Source organism: Argentina silus (genome assembly GCF_951799395.1).
Source record: "Argentina silus genome assembly, chromosome: 5".
Taxonomy (NCBI): domain Eukaryota; kingdom Metazoa; phylum Chordata; class Actinopteri; order Argentiniformes; family Argentinidae; genus Argentina; species Argentina silus.
This window is the reverse complement of record NC_139659.1, coordinates 2142767-2153849: the sequence shown is the minus strand read 5'-3', so window position 1 is coordinate 2153849 and position 11083 is coordinate 2142767. Positions and strand designations below refer to the sequence as shown.

The following is an 11083-nucleotide window of genomic DNA, read 5'->3' as shown; positions in this document are numbered from 1 at the left end:
CAAGAACTAGAAGCCAAGAGAGAGTTTTATTGGTTTTATTTACAAGATCATTAGTCTTTACTCACATACAGACACTCCTACAGCACAGTCTTCTTCTTCCCCTCAAGTCAGAAGTCTTTCATAGTGAGCAGGAGGGGGGGGAGAGAGAGAGCAGTGAAGGAGGGAGAGCATGTAAGCAAGCCACGGAGTTGGAGGAGGGGGGAGTGGAGAAGGGGGGGGGGGGGTATGGATAGTGAGGTAGAGAGCTTGAGAGAAGGGGGGAAGTTACTCGTCCTTCTCCTCTCCGTGTGTGATAACGTAGCAGATGTTCTTGTAGTCTACGTTGCCGGCCACATCGGGGGGGAAGGCGGCCCACAGGTTGGTCATCTCCTCTGCGGTGAACCGGTCGCACTGGGTGGTCAGCAGCTCTTCCATGAACTCCTTCTTGATGAAGCCGGTGGCCTCGGGGTCCAGGACCTTGAACGCGCTCACGATAACGTCCTCGGGATCGGCGCCCTTCAGCTTCTCGCCGAACATGGTGAGGAAGACGGTGAAGTTGATGGGCCCGCTGGCCTCCTTGATCATGGCCTCCAGCTCGTCGTTCGACGTGTTCAGTTGACCCATGGTGGCCAGCACGTCCCTCAGATCATCCTTGGAGATGATGCCGTCCCTGTTCTGGTCGATGATGGTGAAGGCCTCCTTGTACTCCTGGATCTGGCTCTGCTCGAACATGGAGAACACATTGGAGGATCCGCCCTCTCCCTGCTGCTGCCTCTTCTTGGCCTTCTTGGGTGACTGGTGACATTCAGGTCACATGGTTAGCATGGTTAGCATGGTAGCATGGTCAACAACACTCAACACACACACACACAGCACGGCACTGTACAGTTACTGTAATATGGAAACACAATACTACCACTACCACTAATACTACCACTGTCAGAACCAGGCTAGGCCAAACTGGGCTTTTACAATAACAACAACAACAACAACCCTACAGTACTGTAATATGACCCACCAGTTCATTAGAACCAATGTTCCCAAGGGCATTCTAACGGGTCTCTGACCTGACTATAGTGCGCCCGGTCTACACGCTATGGCAGGGGAGGCTGGTGGAGGTAGACATTGGAGGATGGGCTCATTGTAATGCATGGAATGGAATGAAAAATTAGGAATTCCTCATTCTGTTCCATGTATTACAACGAGCCTGTCCTCCACTTTTCCACCTCCACCAGCCTCCCCTGAGCTCTGTCTGGACTACAGCTACAGCCGGGAGTGGGTCCCAGACTGCTCTGGCGGTCCCTATAATTTAGTTTTGAGGCCTTTTTCCTGCCATAATCCAGTTTGCACCAATGATGCTCTCAGTTCTCAAGTCTATGGCAGAAAGTCCTCCATCCTGGAGACAGCTCTCCAGTGCGCGGAGCACGGACACACTCACCATCTCTCAAGCGTTTGTGGGGGTTTGGTGGGTCAAGAAGAAAAGCCTATGCCAAGCTGATGAGTGACACGCTAGAGGGTTCCCTATGGGGCCTTATATACTAGCCGTGGAGGCTAACTTTAGGCGCATGCTTAGGTTAGGCTGGAAGAGGGAGAGCTAAGGAGAGAAAGGGACATGGGGGAGGAGCAAGGAGCAGGCGCTTGGAGTATCGTCTTTCTGGTGTTCCAAAATAGGCGCCAAGAGTCTTGTTGGTGAATTCAACACCAACATACAGGCATTACTTTGGTTTCACACATGGACTAATATGGGCAAACCTATATGGCAGGCCCTCGTGAACCTGTCACACCTCTTTCCCCTTCTCTAATTCCTCCTTCCCTTTCTCTCATTAACACTTCATTCATGACATGCTCATGATCTTTGTTGTGGCTATTTCTGTTTCTTTATTTCATCCAAAGCAAGAGGGCAGACAACACATGCTCTGTACAATGGGCTTCAGTGAGAGTTTTTTTTTTTTTTTTAACACTGCTACAATTATCTTTGGGTTTCCTTTGAATCTCCATGCGGCTCCATGTATAACTGCTGAGCTGTAGATCCCTAGAAGGACGCTCACATTGCAGTTCGAGCATTCAGGGCCCTGTCTCTGCATGGAGAGAAAGTGAGTGACCGCTTTCAAAACAAAAAAAAAACAGCTCTTTGAGCCAGAAACTTTGTTCTGTTTCTGTTGGTTTCTCTCCAGCGTCTGTGCTGTATGGCCATGTACAGCAGGACCACATATAGCCCGGGGCTTACACTACCTAGCTGGTACACCGTAATCAGACCTGGCTTCAAGTTGGGTTTTAAATCACAAAAAATGCTTCGCTGTGCTTGATTGAGTTTGACAGGCAGGCAGGCAGGCAGGCAGGCAGGCACAGTATTTCCGACCCAGGTCTGACAGTAATTAAGAAGAAAAGCTAAAACGCTAAAGTATTGTGCTGCTGCATGCAGAAATACTACTGCCCATGGGATAAGTAATCTGCTACAGGAGTACAGGAGGAAGGAGAAGACATTTCCCCTGTTATTAATATGTACAAAAATCAATAGACAAAGTGCACAGGGCTGATTCACTAACACTTCAGACCACTTACACAAAGCTTTTGAGTAGAGTACGGAGGCTGCACACGGACAAACATCCGTCATCTCTGGCATTTTATGTTGGCTATACAGCATGTTTTCTGTGTACGCTTTGTTCATAAACAAAATAAAGTACTGTAGGCCTGGTGGTTTATAGAAAAAACTGAATCTTAGATACTAAATATGTCTGACCTCTTCCGGCTCTCAGGACAGTCAACAGGGCGCTCGAAGACATGCAGTTATAAAAAGAGGAAGAAAAAAAAAAAGAAAAGAATTGAAGATGACTCAGGCAACAACTGTGCAGCTTCCTCGCGTTGGCTGGGAGGAGGTAATGGGCCAGGGAGAGAGACCGCACACCGAACACTCTTGATTAATGGACTATTGCTAAACACTCACATGAACTGTCTCGCCAACGTGATTGCACTCTGAAAATACAGAAATAATAAAACAAGTCCACTAATGCAGCTGAAGATCGGACCCGTCTGACACGTTATTGGAAGTTTAACAGAAACCAGCGGCTTTAAGAGGAGGGGGGCGGGGGGGTTATTGAGTTAAACCAGTTCTGTGGAGCTGTGTGTGTGTGTGTGTGTGTGTGTGTGTGTGTGAGACCTTTTCCATTCTGTTATCTAGGTCTCCAAAGACTTCCACATAAGTCTCTATAAGTTACATGAATGTTTTGTTTTGTTTGTCCGTTTTTTTTCATTCTATTTGTTTGTCCTCAACCGTGTGAGAAAACCAAAATGTGTCCAGTGAACGGAATCATTATTTTCTTGTACTTAACATTGACGCTTTGGTTGCGTTTCAGTGCTTTCCAGGTCCTCATTAGTGATTGGTTCATTCCCAGTTCTCAGATCTGAGGTTGAGTTCCAGAACAGGAAAAAAAAAAGAATGAAAAGACTAAACCGCAAAGAGTCCCGTTGGGAGTCTGGCCTGAAGCACCAACAATGACTTAATGAAACGATTTCACATTAATGGGCTGTGGTGAAAAGCATGCTGGGAAGCAGCTTAAACCTCTCTCATATGTGAAACAAAGTCAGACAAACTGTTGTCATTCAATGTTTAACTGGTGGTTTAGCAAAAAGATCACTCAAAGCTGGCAGTCTATTTTGACAGCGTTACCAAAGTGACAGCATGACCTATAGTGGGTTCTGATCCTCTAAGCCCTTGTCGGAGATTTACCCTTGACCTTTTCAAAACCCTAACGTTTGTTTTAGCCATATCTCCAATTTTAATTGGACCAAACACATTAGAAAATACTTCAACCAACTTTCCACAATGAAGCTGTGGTAAAGTAACATTCTTAACAATTTAAAACACATGGATCTAAATTCAGATCACAGCATATACTGTGCACTTCTGCATTTCCATATTAAATAATAATATGGAACAACAAATACATTACATACAATACATTCCTGTGTTACAATACATTGAGTGTAAAAGACAAATAACCAAATACATGTTTCACACAGGAAGGGTAACATGCTGGGGGCAATACATTCCACGTTCTATTAGTGGAGGAGGAATGCCTATTAAAAGAGCAATAAAATCTCTCTCTCACAGAACGCATAACTGAAAATGAACGTGAGAACGAAGGACAGGTTTTATGGTGACCACCAGTGATTTAATCACAACCAGGTGAGGACACTCTGCCTTCCATTTGATGTTGTGTGGTTTGTATTATATGTAGTGAGACACTGTGGATGCTAACAGACACCAGACACTTCAACATACTGTAATACACAGAAGTGCCCCACCCACAGAGTGTGAATTATGTAGTGTATGTAGTGTATGTAGTGTATGTAGTATATATAGTGTATATAGTGTATGTAGTGTATATATAGTGAATATAGTGTATATAGTGTATATAGTGTATGTAGTGTATGTAGTATGTATAGTGTATATAATGTATGTAGTGTGTATATATAGTGAATATAGTGTATATAATGTATATAATGTATATAGTAATGTATATAATGTATGTAGTGTATATAGTGAATATAGTGTATGTAGTGTATATATAGTGAATATAGTGTATATAGTGTATATAGTGTATGTAGTGTATATATAGTGAATATAGTGTATATAGTGTATATAGTGTATGTAGTGTATATAGTGTATATATAGTGTATATAGTGTATGTAGTGTATATATAGTGAATATAGTGTATATAATGTATATAATGTATATAGTAATGTATATAATGTATGTAGTGTATATAGTGAATATAGTGTATATAGTAATGTATATAGTGTGTGTAGTGTATATAGTGTATATAGTAATGTATATAGTATATATAGTGAGAAAACTATAGGCCTACATCAAGCACTGTGTTTGATACTTTAACATAATACACAGAAGTGTGCCAGAAGCAAGTATCTGTTGCCCCCCCCCCCACACACACACACACACAGAGTGAATTTTCAAATAGTAAGTATGTAGCAATGAACATGTTGACATGAGGATGCAGATTACTGGTAGAGAATGAAAGCTATCTGGTCAGCGGTCAATCTAAGCATACACAGTAGAAGGAACATAGGGCTGGTCTTTTTCACAGTGTGCTTGTACGTCTGTATTACCTCAGTGTGTCTCAGAGACTTCTCCAGACTTCTCTGGTCTGGTGAGTCGCATCATGCAAGCAAAACACCACAGGGCCTCTGGAGACCGCCGCCACAGAACCACCAGCCAGGAGGGACACACGGCCTCATATTTGTAGCCCAAATTCACGGGGTGTGTTGCCTTAAAAAGGAGAGGAATAAATTAAAGGCAGGGCCTTCTCGTAATTGTACGTGTGTGTGTATTCACTGGTCTGACCCCGGCTCTTTATTCTAATGACGGGTTGCAGCGCAGCACGGAGTTGTAGCTCGATCGCATTGGCTCCACGTACAGGAACTGATCCTGCCAAATGGATATAGCCTAGCATTGGCAATGCTGTATGTACTACACACTATATCAGCTGAATAGCATGGCTGGTCATCATGTGGCTGCTCATCATGTGGCTGCTCAAGTACAGTAACTGCTGTTCCAGGATCAGTCAGGGATGGAAAGAATTTTCCGTGAAGGATAGAATCCACAGCTGTGCGAGGAGGAGAGGAGGAGAGGAGGAGAGGAAGAGAGGAGGAGAGGAGGAGAGGAGGAGAAGAGGAGAGGAGAGGAGAGGAGGAGAGGAGGAGAGGAGAGAGAGGAGAGGAGAGGAGAGGAGAGGAGAGGAGAGGAGGAGAGGAGGTGAGGAGGAGAGGAGAGAGAGGAGAGGAGAGGAGGAGAGGAGGAGAGGAGGAGAGGAGAGGAGGTGAGGAAGAGAGGAAGAGAGGAGGAGAGGAAGAGAGGAGGAGAGGAGGACAGGAGGAGAGGAGAGGAGGAGAGGAAGAGAGGAGGAGATGAGGAGAGGAGGAGAGGAGGAGAGGAGGAGAGGAAAGCTGCTACATTGGAGTGATGAGGGTCTGTTCTACATTAAATTAGAGGTTTTAGCTTTGAGGTTTTGGTTCAAAAATACTAGACGAAGAAATACAGAAGAAGAAAACCCAACTCCATGGGGCAGGGATGATGCAAGGACGCTGCGGACTACGCCAGTTAGCACACAGCAACGAGTGGACACAAATTATTATGTTGCTGACAAAGATGACAAGAATATTTGACCCCAAAAACCAAAGCGACGGTTGAGGCCGAAATAACATTTTGTGAGGGTGGCCCTGCAGGAGTGTAGCCCCTAGGAAGCCACCAACGTACAAAAGAACAGCACAGCAGTTATGGTCCAGAATTCGCTGATGGTTCAACGTTTTTGTCCCATGTAGCCCTTAACTTCTCCTCCACCCACAATTTTCGGGAACATCTCAAGGTTTTTCGGCGGCCATGTTTGAATCATGTATTAAACGGCGGGTTTTTCCTCTAAAAAACAGAGATTTTCCAGTTGCTGGCACATGGTGACCTCCAGGAAACGGCTGTGATTGTGACTGTAACAAAGCATGTGGACCTGCGCCAAACCGCACCATTACTCAGCCACACAAAGCATTCCGCTGGGTTAATAACCATAGCCACTTGTGGAGATTAAAACAAGTGATTGGCTCATGTAACATGCTTCCCCTGAGGGAAATTACATGGGAGCATTTAGTATATTTATTACAAAGCAGACGCATACATCATTTTTAACCATCTTTTGACAACATATATTTACAGTATGGCGTTCAGTACAATTCTGCATGCACATATACATTCTCTAGGGCTGCAGCTGAATACATACATACAAACTTGTCACTTTTGCTCATTCACCATGGCCACACGCATCTGAAAGGCATGACAGGACCCAGATTAAACATCATTGTTGAGACAGCCTTCAACATAAACTGACATCCTTCAGCTGACACACAATAGGCATCCGGTCACCCAGCTCCTTGTCTCCGCCCTGCTGGTGTTACGTCACCTCTGCCCTGCCCATCCTTCCTGCCAGAGAGGTCCACACAGGAGGATCAGAGGGCCGGATGGGCTGGTGCTCTCCTTTCCACAGGCCCCTGGGCTATCTAGGCCAAGCCTGCTGCTCTATCTAGGCCAAGCCTGCTGCTCTATCTAGGCCAAGCCTGCTGCTCTATCTAGGCCAAGCCTGCTGCTCTATCTAGGCCAAGCCTGCTGCTCTATCTAGGCCAAGCCTGCTGCTCTCTCACTACTGGACCGTTTATACAATACACACACTGGTGACTGGTTCCTGTGTCTGGCCGAGTCTTGTTGAAAGTACAGCTAGATCTCTCTCTCTCTCTCTCTCCCACTCTCTCCCTCTCTCTCCCACATTGCCAAGGCAAATCCCCTTTGCCAAGGCAACACGCCTTTACCACAAGGCAGAGCAGAACCTGCTTATGCAGCACAGTTGGACTATTTAAAACTGGGACCATATTAGGTTTACTGCATTGGTTTAGTTTGTGAGTCTTTTGACCAGGGCTTTTGGTCTTATCTGTGTGTTAAGGTATTTGTTGCTGTTTAACACATAGATGGGGAAGAAAAAACATATCTTGTACAAAGGGTCTAATCTAGTCTTCTTGTAGGCTTTCACAGTGTATTCCACAGAAGACAAGGCTAGATATAAAATGTGAGTGGAGGGGACGAATTATGATTAATTGCGTGGTAACAGGTGTGGTGAGATGGCATGCAAGGGGCGTGGGTTGGGGGGTAATTGGAATAGGTCGGGGTTGTTGAATGGAATCCGCTTCACTTTCTCAATTACCCCAGTCCACACTCCTTACCTGGCAACTCACCACCGTCCTGACCTGTTCTCACTTAATTAATCAACGTTCTTCTCCTACAGTCATCCTTTCATTCAGCCGTATCTCCTGTGTGCTGAATCTGTTAATAAACAACGTTCAACGCAGTGATTATTCACCGCGAGTAACACTTTAGACACCGGGGAGGTTGTGCTAAAGTTCTATAAAATGTATCCTACTCAATCGTGGAATGCCTGGTGGTCACCAATATTCCATTTAACTTTTCTTATGATTTCGATTGAACACGTAGTATGAGCTCACAATCTAAATACTTGAATTGCTGAAAATAAGCCGGAAACGTGAAGCATACCTCATCACCAGTCATGGCTTTGATAAATGCCTGCAGTCTTTGGTGGAATCGCCCTCCCAAGTTCACCCGTCCACCCTCTCCACTGAGGGGAGGACCTAAACCCATTGTCTCGGAGATGGGAGACTAGTGGTACTTCGTGGATTAGAAGAAGAAATAGTGACTCCACGAAGAAACTGAGGGGGAAAAAAACATAGATAGTTGTTACTAAATGAAGAGAAAATATGTCCACGTACTTAAGAAACTATATCGCAGAATGCGTTTGCGTGGTTTAACTTGAATGAAGAGAAGAACCAACGTGCGACGAAACTGGAAATAATTTCTGAACTGTAAGCGCATCTCCTGGTGAGTAGTCTTGGCAACATGCGTAAATATTAGTCTGCAAAACCACTAATGTCCAGCTTTGTATAGACATCTGGGGTGTACGTGTGACTGACTGATTAAAAAGTGGTCGAAAAGTTTGCCATACTGACACTTTTTAGAAATTAATCAAAAGATGACATTGGACATATATCCATTTTATTCAAGTATCTTTTTAAAAGAAGTGTAATATTATATCCATGTCTGAACATAGACCTTGAAATACAGATTACAGTAATGTGATTGCAGCCACTTTTGCACTGCGTTATTAGATTTGTGTGTGATTAAGTGATAACTGGTTAGGCCTGGTTCAAAGAAATGAAGACGGAATGTTTGCCACGCAGGTTATGGATTTGAATAACTAGGCGTCATTTCAATCAGACTAAATCAATTCTTTATATTTTTTTCTAGGGCAATAAAGTTGGATAATGGGCGTCTTGATTCTGGATAGATGCTTACAGATGCGCGCATTCATCTTTCATTGAACGAAAGTGGAGTGGAAACCAAAAGCGAGGTTCAGCCAGATAGCCTATACTTGGTCCATTTTTAGCTACATTTTTAAAGGGTGGAATTTTCATTATCTTGCTCACTCAAAATAGGACCTACTGACACTGAAATCTCCTTTCAGCACTGACCTCTGCTGTGAGTTCCTAGGACAATCTTGAGATGATGAACCAGCAAATATACCTTCATTACAACCACACAGGGAAACTGGAAAACCGACCCAGTGGTAACAGCAGTGGCACTGTGGATGCTAAAACGATCGTGGTCCTGGTCATATGTAGCCTCATAATCCTGGAGAACTTGATTGTGCTTGTAGCAATATGGAAAAACCATAAGTTCCACAACCGTATGTATTTCTTCATTGGTAACCTTGCTTTGTGTGACCTGCTGGCTGGGGTGGTCTACATAGTCAACATCCTGATGTCAGGGGAGAAGACCCTCCACCTGTCCCCATCCTTGTGGTTCGTCAGGGAGGGAAGCATGTTTGTGGCCCTGGGGGCCTCTATATTCAGCCTCCTGGCCATAGCCATAGAGAGGCACTTGACGATGATCAAAATGAGACCATACGATGCTAATAAGAAGTACAGGGTGTTCTTGCTCATAGGGACCTGCTGGCTCATAGCGATATCCCTGGGGGCGTTGCCCATACTGGGTTGGAACTGCCTGGACAACCTGCACGACTGCTCCACCATCTTACCCCTCTACACCAAAAAGTACGTGGCCTTCTGCATCACCATCTTCATGGCCTTGCTGCTGGCCGTCGCCATCCTGTACGCCCGCATCTACACGCTGGTCAAGTCCAGCAGCCGCAAGGTGACCAAGCACAGCAACTCGGAGCACTCCATGTCTCTGCTGCGCACCGTCATCATCGTGGTGGGGGTCTTCATCGCCTGCTGGACGCCCCTCTTCGTCCTGCTGCTCGTCGACGTGGCGTGCAAGCACCAGCGCTGCGCCATCCTGTACAAGGCGGACTGGTTTATCGCCCTGGCGCTGTTCAACTCGGCCATGAACCCGGTCATCTACACCCTGGCCAGCAGGGAGATGCGTCGGGCCTTCTTCAGCCTGGTGTGCGGCTGCCTGTTCCGGGGCCAGGCGGGCAGTGCCAAGCCTGTCTTGGAGCAGAGCCCCAGTAGGAGCAAGTCCAGCAGCACCCACCAGAACCACAGGCAGGCCTCCCAGGAGAGTCCCCAGGCCCAGATCACAGTGGCCCACGCCTCGCTAAAGACCCTAGCCTGCACCAACGTGGAGGAATGTTGAAGGTCATCTGTGAAGCTCTGTGTACAAGATGGAGGTGTATGCTGGACCTCTGTAGCTGCAGAACCGCCACAAATAAAACATCTGGTGCTTCTGGACCGGAAGGGCCCGGAGAACTGTCCAGTCGACGTACTGTAGAGGCTGGTTTTGAGACCTGATGGTCTCGCGAGCCGAGGTCGTGGTCTGGCTCCCGGGCTCAGCCCGCTGAGTATGGAGGTCCGGCAAGCAAGTCTATGGTCCCAGTAGAAATGCATGGTGGAATGTTACAAGAATGGTTAGTTTAACTGACTAATTTATTAATTAGAGTTAATCTAATTAATAAGCTCTATTTATAATTTGGTTTTGTTGGTTATACTGCAATATTTGTATATTTACTCAATGCCGTTACATTGTACATTTTATGAAAATGGTAGCATGTTTCATATTAAGTTGGTATGAGAATATGTGTTTAACATAAGCCTATTGCCTGCATCATATTTCACTTCATATTTCATGAACGAATTCCTTAGCTGGGAACCTCATTCCCATCCCTTGTGCACTATGGTTCAACCATATAGGACTAACTAGTGGTGGAATAGCTCCCCCTGCTGGTCAGATACATGTATTTCTGTTAGTTTGTCCCAAATATATTTTTAAATTTAGACAGTCAGCAAATACTCTCAGAATATGTTGGTCTCACGAAGAGATTGGACCTATGTTAACATATAACATTAGTTGATGAGGATCCAGTTGTTGTTGTTTTTTTTTACATTTTATGCATGTATTTTTGCTCAGTCAATAAGTGAGCATTTCTACTATAGTAATTATACTTTTGAAGTATGAATTACACTATCAGTCTGCGTCCTTCGGCAGTCTCTCTACATGGTAACAGATGAGTTGGTTTTA

At 45.2% G+C, this 11083-nt stretch overlaps 2 protein-coding genes across 3 annotated transcripts; one reads left to right on the top strand and one right to left on the bottom strand.

Moving 5' to 3' along the window:
- Window positions 1–264: 264 nt before the first annotated feature.
- On the bottom strand, window positions 265–8147 carry LOC310804768 (myosin regulatory light chain 2, skeletal muscle-like; the record flags this gene model as incomplete). 2 transcript variants are annotated; one of them, XM_083670104.1, is made up of 2 exons in its annotated part: window positions 8084–8147; window positions 265–774 (listed from the first exon to the last, which is right to left on the bottom strand). In XM_083670104.1, the coding sequence occupies exons 1-2, from the start codon at window positions 8096–8098 to the stop codon at window positions 265–267; spliced, it is 525 nt and encodes a 174-aa protein (XP_083526230.1). In that variant the 5' UTR covers window positions 8099–8147. The 2 variants fall into 2 exon arrangements, with proteins under 2 accessions (XP_083526230.1, XP_083526231.1); XM_083670105.1 differs by lacking the exon at window positions 8084–8147 and adding an exon at window positions 1418–1468.
- Window positions 8148–9106: 959 nt separating this feature from the next.
- s1pr3b (sphingosine-1-phosphate receptor 3b) lies at window positions 9107–10248 on the top strand (the record flags this gene model as incomplete). The annotated part of the gene is made up of 1 exon (XM_083670909.1): window positions 9107–10248. The coding sequence occupies one exon, from the start codon at window positions 9107–9109 to the stop codon at window positions 10199–10201; it is 1095 nt and encodes a 364-aa protein (XP_083527035.1). The 3' UTR covers window positions 10202–10248.
- Between the last annotated feature and the right edge of the window lie 835 nt (window positions 10249–11083).